The 12,500-nt window shown below is 43.9% G+C and overlaps 1 protein-coding gene across 3 annotated transcripts in view; it reads left to right on the top strand.

The window, feature by feature from the left end:
• Window positions 1–12,500, top strand: part of LOC143277433 (transforming protein p54/c-ets-1-like) — a 174,441-nt gene that overhangs the window by 113,398 nt on the left and 48,543 nt on the right. For all 3 annotated transcript variants that reach the window (XM_076582244.1, XM_076582246.1, XM_076582245.1), the window contains one exon: window positions 2,571–2,696. In XM_076582244.1, the coding sequence (XP_076438359.1) occupies window positions 2,571–2,696 (126 nt within the window). The remainder of the gene's footprint in view (window positions 1–2,570; window positions 2,697–12,500) is intronic.

Below are 12,500 nucleotides of genomic sequence, written 5' to 3'. Positions count from 1 at the left end.
TCAACTGTACAGTTAGTATAGTATACTATAATCCCTAGTATAGTTTACTATAGTCCCAAGACCAAAGCTTGAACCACTTCACGTTAACCAGTGAGTGGTTCAGCTCAACTGTACAGTTAGTATAGTATACTATAATCCCTAGTATAGTTTACTATAGTCCCAAGACCAAAGCCTGAACCACCTCACGTTAACCAGTGAGTGGTTCAACTCAACTGTACAGTTAGTATAGTATACTGTAATCCCTAGTATAGTTTACTATAGTCCCAAGACCAAAGCCTGAACCACTTTACGTTAACCAGTGAGTGGTTCAGCTCAACTGAACAGTCGACTGGTGCAGTTTAGTGAGCAACTCTGTTGTTGGTGTTGAAGTCTACTGCCGACTTTCCCCACAGTTCACAGTCCGCCTCTGAACCATGGCCGATAGCGTATTCCCATCGCTTCCCCTCATTTAAAAAAAAAGGAAGGGAGAGAGAGAAAAAAAAAAGAACATACTTTATTTGTTTGTTTTTTTTCTTTAAATATTTCGCTGTGGGGATGCCAGTTCTTCCTCCTTCCATACGGCCAACACATGCGTGGGAGGGAGGGGGAGAGTAGGGAGGGGTGTGTGGGGGAGGGAGGGAGTAACGGCGTGGGTGTATGATGGAGGGTAGGGAGGGGGTGGGGGGGGGTAAAGGCGTGGGTGGATGATAGGCTAGTGGTGGTGATGGGGGGAAAAAGGAAAACTGTTCGGTGACGAGAGAGGGGGTGGAGGGAGTGGGGGTGGTGGATTGGGGAGGGAGGGAGGGAGGGAGTTATTGGGTGAGAGGAGGAAGCAGAGAGGAGGGGTGGGGGGGGGTGGAGGAGGGGGGGGGGAGTTAAAAGAAACGGTGGAGGTGTGTGTGCACACAAACCTCTCATCACCCCCGCCTGACTTTACCTGTCACCTGACTGGGAACAGCTGTGATGTCTGCACCTGAGAGGGAGGGGAAGGGTGCGGGGGGGGGGGGGGGGGGGGGGGTTGGGGCGTGCACACACACACACACACACACACACACACACACACACACACACACACACAGATATGGGAAAGAAAATTCTTACGAATTATGCTCTTTCGGAGAGAGTGAGTTGGAAGAGGAAGGAGGAGGAGGACGAAGAAAATAATGGTGTGGAAGCACACAGTGGGACGAAGAGAGAGAGAGGGAGAGAAGGATTGAAAACGACAGGGAAAAGAATCAGTCCTACGTGAAAACGTTAACTCACTCAGTACGGCCAGTCCTCTCTTCTCCTCTACACAGACCCCTCGGATGTCCAGTGGGTGTCTGAATGGCCCAACCTTTAGCTTCCGTCGTCAGAATTGTGGTATTCTTTGTCAACATTCACCTCTTCAGTATAAGAGCCTTCCGCTTGCAATATTTTGATGATGGTAATTGGGATGAAACGCTGTTAACGTCGTCTCTTTCGCCGTTCGTATGGAAAGAGTTAACGCCATGCAAGAATAGAGTGGGGGGGGGGGGGGGGGGGGGGGGGCTTGCAGACAGACTGATAGAGGATGAGGATTGATGATGACAAGGGAAAGAATAATTCTTACGAAACATTCTCTTGCTGAGAGAGAGAGAGAGAGGGAGAGAGAAGCAGTTTGGAACAGAAGAATTCTTATGAAGTATGCAGTTGGTTGTTGGTCTGGGTGGAAACTCTTCAACAACCAGTGCGCGCGTTTGGCAACAATGAGAGGTGGAGAACGAGGGGGGTGGGGGTGGAGGGAGGGGGGTGGGGGACAAAAGGCGCATTGACAAGCTGGAGAAGAGCGAAGGAAATGGAGAGAAAGAAGGATGTGGAGGGTGGGTGTGGGCGGAGAGTGGGGAGGAAATGGTGGCGTGGGGGGGGGGATGCTTCAACAATGCGGTTAAAGGTGGTTTTTTTATGTATTTATATGACAACGCGCGCTCGTTTTACACACACCGACAGACACACGGGCACACTTACTTTCTGTGTCTGTCTCTGTCTCTCTGTCTCTCTCTCTTTCTCTGTCTCTCCCCACACACTCCTCTGTCACACTCTCTTCCATTTTTTCTTTTCTTCAAATTTTGTTTTTACATAATCATATTCACTGCTCCCCAACACACTCACACATCTCTCAAATATGCGTATGTATGGACAGACACGCGCGTGCGCGCGCGCACACACACACACACACACACACTCTCTCTCTCTCTCTCTCTCTCTCTCTCTTTCTTTCACACACACACACACTCTCTCTCTCTCTCTCTCTCTCTCTCTCTCTCTCTTTCTTTCACACACACACACACACTCTCTCTCTCTTTCTTTCACACACATACACACACTCTCTCTCGCTCTCTCTCTCTCTCTCTCGCTCTCTCTCTCTCTCTCACACACACACACACACACACACTCTCTCTCTCTCTCTCTCTCTCTCTCTCTCTCTCTCTCTCTCTCTCTCTCTCTCTCACACACACACACACACTCTCTCTCTCTCTCTCTCTCTCTCTGTCTCACACACACACACACACACACACACACACACACACACACACACACAGTCCATGACCATCCCCTGTGCCGTGTTTCAGACCTACCCAGCGGGCAGGGCGGGGTGCCACCCCTCACCCCGGGTACCACCCAGAAGATGTCCCAGGTCCTTCAGGAGAGCTTCCGGTCTTTCGAGAAGGAGCAGCAACGTCTCAACATCCCCAAAGGTACGTTCACCTGTACTGATGATACACACTGTGCTGTGCTGTGTTGTGCTGTGTTGTACTGTGCTGTACTGTGCTGTGTTGTACTGTGCTGTACTGTGCTGTGTTGTACTGTGCTGTTGTACTGTGCTGTGTTGTTGTGCTGTGCTGTGTTGTACTGTGCTGTGTTGTTCTGTTGTATTGTGTTGTACTGTGCTGTGTTGTACTGTGCTGTTGTATTGTGCTGTGTTGTGCTGTGCTGTGTTGTACTGTGCTGTGTTGTGCTGTGCTGTGCTGTGTTGTACTGTACTGTGTTGTACTGTGCTGTGCTGTGCTGTGTTGTACTGTGCTGTGTTGTACTGTGCTGTGTTGTACTGTGCTGTGTTGTACTGTGTTGTACTGTGCTGTGTTGTACTGTGCTGTGCTGTGCTGTGTTGTACTGTGCTGTGTTGTACTGTGCTGTGTTGTACTGTGCTGTGTTGTACTGTGCTGTTGTACTGTGCTGTGTTGTACTTTGCTGTGTTGTGCTGTGTTGTACTGTACTGTGTTGTACTGTGCTGTGTTGTACTGTGCTGTTGTATTGTGCTGTGTTGTACTGTGCTGTGCTGTGTTGTACTGTGCTGTTGTATTGTGCTGTGTTGTGCTGTGCTGTGTTGTACTGTACTGTGTTGTACTGTGCTGTGTTGTACTGTGCTGTGTTGTACTGTGCTGTTGTACTGTGCTGTGTTGTACTGTGCTGTGTTGTACTGTGCTGTGTTGTACTGTGCTGTGTTGTACTGTGCTGTTGTATTGTGCTGTGCTGTTGTATTGTGCTGTGTTGTGCTGTGCTGTGTTGTGCTGTGCTGTGCTGTGTTGTACTGTACTGTGTTGTACTGTGCTGTGTTGTACTGTACTGTGTTGTACTGTGCTGTGTTGTACTGTGCTGTGCTGTGTTGTACTGTGCTGTGTTGTACTGTGCTGTGTTGTACTGTGCTGTGTTGTACTGTGCTGTGTTGTACTGTGCTGTGTTGTACTGTGCTGTGTTGTGCTGTGCTGTGTTGTACTTTGCTGTGCTGCGCTGTGTTGTACTGCGCTGTGTTGTACTGTGCTGTGTTGTACTGTGCTGTGTTGTACTGTGCTGTGCTGTGTTGTACTGTGGTGTTGTACTGTGCTGTGTTGTACTGTGCTGTGTTGTACTGCGCTGTGTTGTACTGTGCTGTGTTGTACTGTGCTGTGTTGTACTGTGCTGCGCTGTGTTGTACTGTGCTGTGTTGTACTGTGGTGTTGTACTGCGCTGTGTTGTACTGTGCTGTGTTGTACTGTGCTGTGTTGTACTGTGCTGTGTTGTACTGCGCTGTGTTGTACTGTGCTGTGTTGTACTGTGCTGTGCTGTGTTGTACTGTGCTGTTGTACTGTGCTGTGTTGTACTTTGCTGTGTTGTACTGTGCTGTGCTGTGTTGTACTGTGCTGTTGTATTGTGCTGTGTTGTACTGTGCTGTGTTGTACTGTGCTGTTGTATTGTGTTGTGTTGTGCTGTGCTGTGTTGTACTGTGCTGTGTTGTGCTGTGCTGTGCTGTGTTGTACTGTACTGTGTTGTACTGTGCTGTGTTGTACTGTGCTGTGTTGTACTGTGCTGTGCTGTGTTGTACTGTGCTGTGTTGTACTGTGCTGTGTTGTACTGTGCTGTGTTGTACTGTGCTGTTGTATTGTGCTGTGTTGTACTGTGCTGTGTTGTACTGTGCTGTTGTATTGTGCTGTGTTGTACTGTGCTGTTGTATTGTGCTGTGTTGTGCTGTGCTGTGTTGTACTGTGCTGTTGTATTGTGTTGTACTGTGCTGTGTTGTACTGTGCTATGTTGTACTGTGCTGTTGTATTGTGTTGTGTTGTACTGTGCTGTGTTTAGTTTTCCAGTCTTTCCAGAAGGAATCGCGAGGATTCAGAATTCCCAAAGGTACCAGCCTCTTGCGGTATTGTGCCGTGTTGTGCTGTGTTCTCAAGGCCTGATGACTAAGCGCGTTGGGTTACGCTGCTGGTCAGGCATCTGCTTGGCAGATGTGGTGTAGCGTATATGGATTTGTTCGAACGCAGTGACGCCTCCTTGAGCTACTGAAACTGAGCTGTGTTTTACTAAAAGTACTGTATTGTTCTGTATTATCTTGTGTTTTAGCTTTCCGATCTTTCCAGAAAGAACATTAACTCACAGCATCCCCAAGGTACTTACACCTGTACTGTTGATACACATCGTGCTGTGTTATACTGTGCTGCGTTCTACTGTGTTGTACAGTAGTGTATTGTCTTGTGTTTAGCTTTCCGATCTTTCCAGAAAGAACAGCAACGATTTGACATTCCCGAAGACGTGGCAGTAGCCGAGTGGTTAAAGCGTTGGACTGTCAATCTGAGGGTCCCGGGTTCGAATCACGGTGACGGCGCCTGGTGGGTAAAGGGTGGAGATTTTTACGATCTCCCAGGTCAACGTATGTGCAGACATGCTAGTGCCTGAACCCGCTTCGTGTGTATATGCAAGCAGAAGATCAAATACGCACGTTAAAGATCCTGTAATCCATGTCCGCGTTCGGTGGGTTATGGAAACAAGAACATACCCAGCATGCACACCCCCGAAAACGGAGTATGGCTGCCTACATGGCGGGGTGAAAACGGTCATACACGTAAAAGCCCACTCGTGTGCATACGAGTGAACGCAGAAGAAGAAGAAATTCCCGAAGATACCCGCCACTTGTACTGACACTGCACTGTATTGAAGCTTTGGACTCTGTGTGTGTGTGTGTGCATTAATGCTTGTTTTTTGTTGTTGTTCTTTTTATTACGTATATAATGATAGTTCGTCTAGTTCGCAGTTTGGTGGGGGGTGACTGTGTTGTTCACATGGAATGCTTTTGGAGATTTTTTTACATGTGGTTGTGATTTTTGTGTAGTGTTTCTTTTGTTATATATTTGACTGGTGTAATGTGCCTTGAGCATTGTTGTATTTTAATGAAAGGCGCAATACTAATAAACTTATTATTATTATTATTATTATTATTGCATTGTTATGTACTGTACAGTGCTGTATTGGATTTTGTTGAGTTTCCGATCTGTCTAAAAGGAACGGCAATACATGTGCACACCCCAAAAAGTAACATTTTGTGCTGACAGATGAAAAACCTTATTTAGAAAGAAATTGTCGGGATTGGACCCCGGTCCCCACCCCCACCCCCCTATATATATATATGTGTGTGTGTGTATATATATATATATATATATATATATATATATATGAAAAAAATAATAAATAAAAAACGCTGAAGGAATGATTTTAAGCATGGTCAGAATAAAGAAAAATTTCTACAAATTAATGGTTGAAGTGTGTATTCGAATAAATAAAGATAAAAACAAAAGAGATTACCAATGAATGATTAAAGCGTGGTAAAAGAAAAATAAATAAATAAAACAAACAATAATGATAAAGTTAAGAAACGATTGCCAGTGAATGGTTTGAGTGTGGCAATAATAGACGAAGAAATGATGACAGCTGATTGATGGGATAGCTGTAGAGACAGAGGACGAGATAGGAGTTGGAACGAGTGACTAACAGAAAGGAAAAACATGGTTACATATGAACGATAAAAGTGTTATCATACTAAAGAAAGAATATAAATGATTACGAAGGATTGGTTTGAATAAAGAAGGAAAGTAAACAGTTTTACGAAATGTTAAACTGTGACTGGAATAAACAAAGGACATGAGATAGTTGATTGTGGAGGGATGATGTCAAACAACAACACATGAGATAGGTGATTGTGGAGGGATGATGTCAAACAACAACACATGAGATAGGTGATTGTGGAGGGATGATGTCAAACAACAACACATGAGATAGGTGATTGTGGAGGGATGGTGTCAAACAACAACAGCAACACATGAGATAGGTGATTGTGGAGGGATGGTGTCAAACAACAACAGCAACACATGAGATAGGTGATTGTGGAGGGATGGTGTCAAACAACAACACATGAGATAGGTGATTGTGGAGGGATGATGTCAAACAACAACACATGAGATAGGTGATTGTGGAGGGATGATGTCAAACAACAACAGCAACACATGAGATAGGTGATTGTGGAGGGATGATGTCAAACAACAACACATGAGATAGGTGATTGTGGAGGGATGATGTCAAACAGCAACACATGAGATAGGTGATTGTGGAGGGATGGTGTCAAACAACAACACATGAGATAGGTGATTGTGGAGGGATGATGTCAAACAACAACACATGAGATAGGTGATTGTGGAGGGATGATGTCAAACAACAACACATGAGATAGGTGATTGTGGAGGGATGATGTCAAACAACAGCAGCAACACATGAGATAGGTGATTGTGGAGGGATGATGTCAAACAACAACACATGAGATAGGTGATTGTGGAGGGATGGTGTCAAACAACAACACATGAGATAGGTGATTGTGGAGGGATGATGTCAAACAACAACACATGAGATAGGTGATTGTGGAGGGATGATGTCAAACAACAACAAATGAGATAGGTGATTGTGGAGGGATGATGTCAAACAGCAACACATGAGATAGGTGATTGTGGAGGGATGGTGTCAAACAACAACACATGAGATAGGTGATTGTGGAGGGATGGTGTCAAACAGCAACACATGAGATAGGTGATTGTGGAGGGATGGTGTCAAACAACAACAACACATGAGATAGGTGATTGTGGAGGGATGATGTCAAACAACAACACATGAGATAGGTGATTGTGGAGGGATGATGTCAAACAACAACACATGAGATAGGTGATTGTGGAGGGATGATGTCAAACAACAGCAGCAACACATGAGATAGGTGATTGTGGAGGGATGATGTCAAACAACAACACATGAGATAGGTGATTGTGGAGGGATGATGTCAAACAACAACACATGAGATAGGTGATTGTGGAGGGATGATGTCAAACAACAACACATGAGATAGGTGATTGTGGAGGGATGATGTCAAACAACAACACATGAGATAGGTGATTGTGGAGGGATGATGTCAAACAACAACACATGAGATAGGTGATTGTGGAGGGATGGTGTCAAACAACAACACATGAGATAGGTGATTGTGGAGGGATGGTGTCAAACAACAACACATGAGATAGTTGATTGTGGAGGGATGATGTCAAACAACAACACATGAGATAGTTGATTGTGGAGGGATGATGTCAAACAACAACAGCAACAAACATTACAAACACCACCAACAACAACAGAAAGTAAACTTCAAAACGGTTATTATGAAATACACAGAACGGTAACCGCAAAGTGAAAAGAAATTCAACAGTTGCTGACCTCAGAAAGAAAAAAGGATGCTGCAACTACGAAGTTTCTTGAATGGTTGGAAAGACACAAACGAGAGGCAAGGCCTTCAAGACTCACTTGTGATACACTTTAAAAAAAAAAAAATTAAAAAAAAATTAAAAAAAAATCCAAGCTTTTTATGTATTGAGTATAATTTCAAAATGTAATGTTTAAGATGAGAAAGATCAGTTTAAAGCGAATTAAGTCCCCTAGCATTAATTACAGAGTAATTTCCATTTTTTTACTATCTGCATCAAAACGTTTGCAAAATAAATAAAACTTCCATGCTTAGCCAAAGAAGTTCCTGTTTGAACAAAAAATGATAATAATGACTGCTCTTGTTGTTGGGTCAGAATATCAGATCAAAGTGCCAAGTTTAGAGAATACAAAAAATATAAATATAGCAGTAAATACCGTTTGCATATAATTAGGCTTTTTTTTCTTTTTTTTTGGGGGGGGGGTGCCCATCCCAGAGATGCAATATTGTTTTAAACAAGATGACTGGAAAGAACTGAATTTTTCCTATTTTTATGCCTAATTTGGTGTCAACTGACAAAGTATTTGCAGAGAAAATGTCAATGTTAAAGTTTACCACGGACACCCACACACACACACACACACACACACACACACACACACACACACAACCGAACACCGGGTTAAAACATAGACTCACTTTGTTTACACAAGTGAGTCAAAAAAGCCTGAGCGCAGATTCGAACCCAGCGTGTTCGGGTGGAAAGAAATTGTCTTAGTCACTGCACGATTGCGGATCTAACAGTATCAGTATCAATGACGTTCAAAAATTGATCTATAAGCATGCTTTCTTAAAGGCGATAAATCGATTGCGGAGTTCGGAGTGATAACGCTGTTTGAATCATGTTATTTTGGTGCATGTCGGGCAATTAAGAATACTCGGTAAAGGAGACGTTGCCATCGCTGCAATCACACTGCAACATTTAGCCGTTTTCTCTGGATCTAGATAGATGAATGACAAGTTTAGCTACACTCGCCGGGAATGTACCACACGGTCGATTCAATTTCTTTTATGTTTATTCTAGTTAATTTAGTATCCACTTTAAAATATTCATATGCAGTAAACACGTCGATGATGTAGTCTGTGTCGCTGTATGCGTTCTGTCCAGAATTCGTATTTTCTTTCCTATTAACGCTACTGCAACTGAGATGCGGTTTTCTGGTGTTTTCGGAATCCTGGAAATAGGCTTAACGAATAAACCGTCACTGATACGGGAAACACGGCTTAATTCGGGAGACTTACAACCTATTATTGGTATGACTGTGAAGATTTTTTTCCTACTATTTTTTAGCCAAATTTGGTATTGACGGACAAAGTGTTTTCGGAGAAAATGGCAATGTTAAAGTTTACCGGTATACCACGGACACACACACACACACACACACACACACACACACACACACACACACACACACACACACACATACACACACACACAACAGAACACAAAAATTCCACATGTCGAAAGATTACCGTTTTTGATCAATTCCATATGATTTATGTTATTATTTATTTATTTATTTATGTTAAAGTTTACCGGTATACCACGGACACAGACACACACACACACACACACACACACACACAACCGAACACAAAAATTCCACATGTCGAAAGATTACCGTTTTTGATTAATTCCATATGATTTATGTTATTATTTATTTATTTATTTATTTATTTATTTTTCTCAAGGCCTGACTAAGCGTGTTCGGTTACGCTGCTGGTCAGGCATCTGCATGGCAGATGTGGTGTAGCGTATATGGATTTGTCCGAACGCAGTGACGCCTCCTTGAGCTACTGAAACTGAAACTGACAAGAAAAAAGATTTAAAGCGATAAGAAAAACTATAGAAAAGAATAGTCGAAAGATATTTTTTTTAAAATTAATTCCATACGATTGACAACTTAAATGAATTTAGAACAACGGAAGAATGTGTTTGGTTTTTTTTGGTTTTGTTGTTGTTTTTTTGTTGTTTTTTAAGTTGATTATTTTCAAAATGTCACTAATCAAATAACAATGGTTTGTACAGATAAAAGCAAATGAAAGTTAAAACAAAAACAGGAAGGCAGATAAACACATAATAGTGGTAGCAGGAAGCAAGGAGATATAAATTATTTAAAGCCAAAACAATTAACTACGATGAAATGGTTAGATGATCCCATTCCAGAAAATGGTTTGAGTAGAGAAACTGAGAAAGAAGTTAACCTTTTAACCGTTGATAAATTGATGAAAGAAAGAGATTAACGTTCAATAAAGGGTTAATTGAAGGAAGAAAACAATTACATACGACAATATAGTGTTATTTTCTTGTTTGATAACAAATGAATAAGTGAATGAATTACATACGACAATATAGTGTTATTTTCTTGTTTGATAACAAATGAATAAGTGAATGAATTACATACGACAATATAGTGTTATTTTCTTGTTTGATAACAAATGAATAAGTGAATGAATTACATACGACAATATAGTGTTATTTTCTTGTTTGATAACAAATGAATAAGTGAATGAATCGATAGATAAATGATGATAATAATAACAATAAAAAAAAAAAACACCCCAGAAACGATAATTATTATTATTATGTTTGATTTACGTAGCTTCTTTCCATGTAAAACATGCCCAGTTGTACTGCACACAGTAAAAACGGTAACGTGTGAGACGAGAAAGGAAAAAACCAAGAGAAGTAATGTAAATCCTGTACTACGGGGGAACTTCTGATTGTTTCCCCGTCGCTTCCACAGGCCCCTACACCCATGTGGATTCGTCGGTTACCAATCCCCGCCCCCCTCCCCCCATCCCCCACCCCCCACCCCCTTTTCCAGACTTTTCCGCCAGCCTTGTTCAGTGCATCTTCACCTCCACCTCCCCCCAACCCCCAACTGGCGAATATCGTCCTCCTTCTCCTCTTCTCGCTCTCTCTGTCTCTCTCTCTCTGTCTCTCTCTGTCATCTCTCTCTCTTTCGCCTATCTCCCATCACCACTCTCTTTCTCTCATTCGCGCACACATGCACGCACGCACGCACGCGCGCGCGCACACACACACACACACACACACACACACACACACACACACACACTTGTTCTGTTTCACACACATTCTCTCTCTCTCTCTCTCTCTCTCTCTCTCTCTCTCTCACACACACACACACACACACACACACACACACTTGTTCTTTCACACACATTCATTCTCTCTCTCTCTCTCTCTCTCTCTCTCTCTCTCACACACACACACACTTGCTCACTTTCACACACATTCTCTCTCTCTCTCTCTCTCTCTCTCTCTCTCTCTCTCTCTCTCTCTCTCTCTCTCTCACACACACACACACACACACACACACACACACACACACACACACACACACACACACGTTCTCTTTCACACACATTCTCTCTCTCTCTCTCTCTCTCAAACACACACACACACACACACACACACACTTGTTCTCTTTCACACACACACACACACACACACTCTTGTTCTCTTTCACACACATTCTCTCTCTCTCTCTCTCTCTCTCTCTCTCTCTCTCTCTCTGTCTCTCTCTCTCACACACACACACACACACACACACACACAGGTTGAAGAGCCGACCCCAAACTCCTCATCCACATGATCTGTCAAGAGCGCTTTAATCGTCCCTTCCACAACCCCCACCGCCACAGGTGAGAGTGAAGAGAGAGGGAGGGGGAACGGGGGCTGGGGGGGGGGAGCCAGTCAGTGGTCTGGTGGTGATGGTGGTGGTAACTTCTTTTCTTTTTTTTTAACCCCACCCCCACCCCTTCCCCCTATCCCCCCCACCCCAGCCTCTTTTCCTCCCCCTAAGTTTGCACGGGGTGGTGGGAAACTAATTATCTTAATTAGTCATCCTCCGAACACTGCACTGATGGGACGAGCCAACCAGGCCTGCATGCGAAGGTGTGTGTGTGTGTGTGAGGGAGTGGGGTGGTTGGAGAGGGGGAGGGGGAAGGGGTGGGGGATGTGTTTTGCAGCTTTAAAAACTCTTCCCTGCTTTTAGTGCGGGGAGGGTTGCTTTTTATTTTATTAGGGGGGAGGGTGGGTGTGTTTGTGGGGTTGGTTTGGGTAACGTCTTTCTAGTCCAGGTGAAGATAGGTTTCCTGTGTGCTGCAGTCTCTCTGTCTGTGTTGACCGTGAAGATAGGTTTCCTGTGTGCTGCAGCCTCTCTGTCTGTGTTGACCGTGAAGATAGGTTTCCTGTGTGCTGCAGCCTCTCTGTCTGTGTTGCCGTGAAGATAGGTTTCCTGTGTGCTGCAGCCTCCCTGTCTGTGTTGCCGTGAAGATAGGTTTCCTGTGTGCTGCAGCCTCCCTGTCTGTGTTGCCGTGAAGATAGGTTTCCTGTGTGCTGCAGTCTCTCTGTCTGTGTTGCCGTGAAGATAGGTTTCCTGTGTGTTGCCGTGAAGATAGGTTTCCTGTGTGCTGCAGCCTCTCT

Source organism: Babylonia areolata, chromosome 34 (assembly GCF_041734735.1).
Source record: "Babylonia areolata isolate BAREFJ2019XMU chromosome 34, ASM4173473v1, whole genome shotgun sequence".
Classification (NCBI taxonomy): domain Eukaryota; kingdom Metazoa; phylum Mollusca; class Gastropoda; order Neogastropoda; family Buccinidae; genus Babylonia; species Babylonia areolata.
Note: the sequence above shows the minus strand (reverse complement) of the source record. Positions and strands in the feature narration are given on the sequence as shown.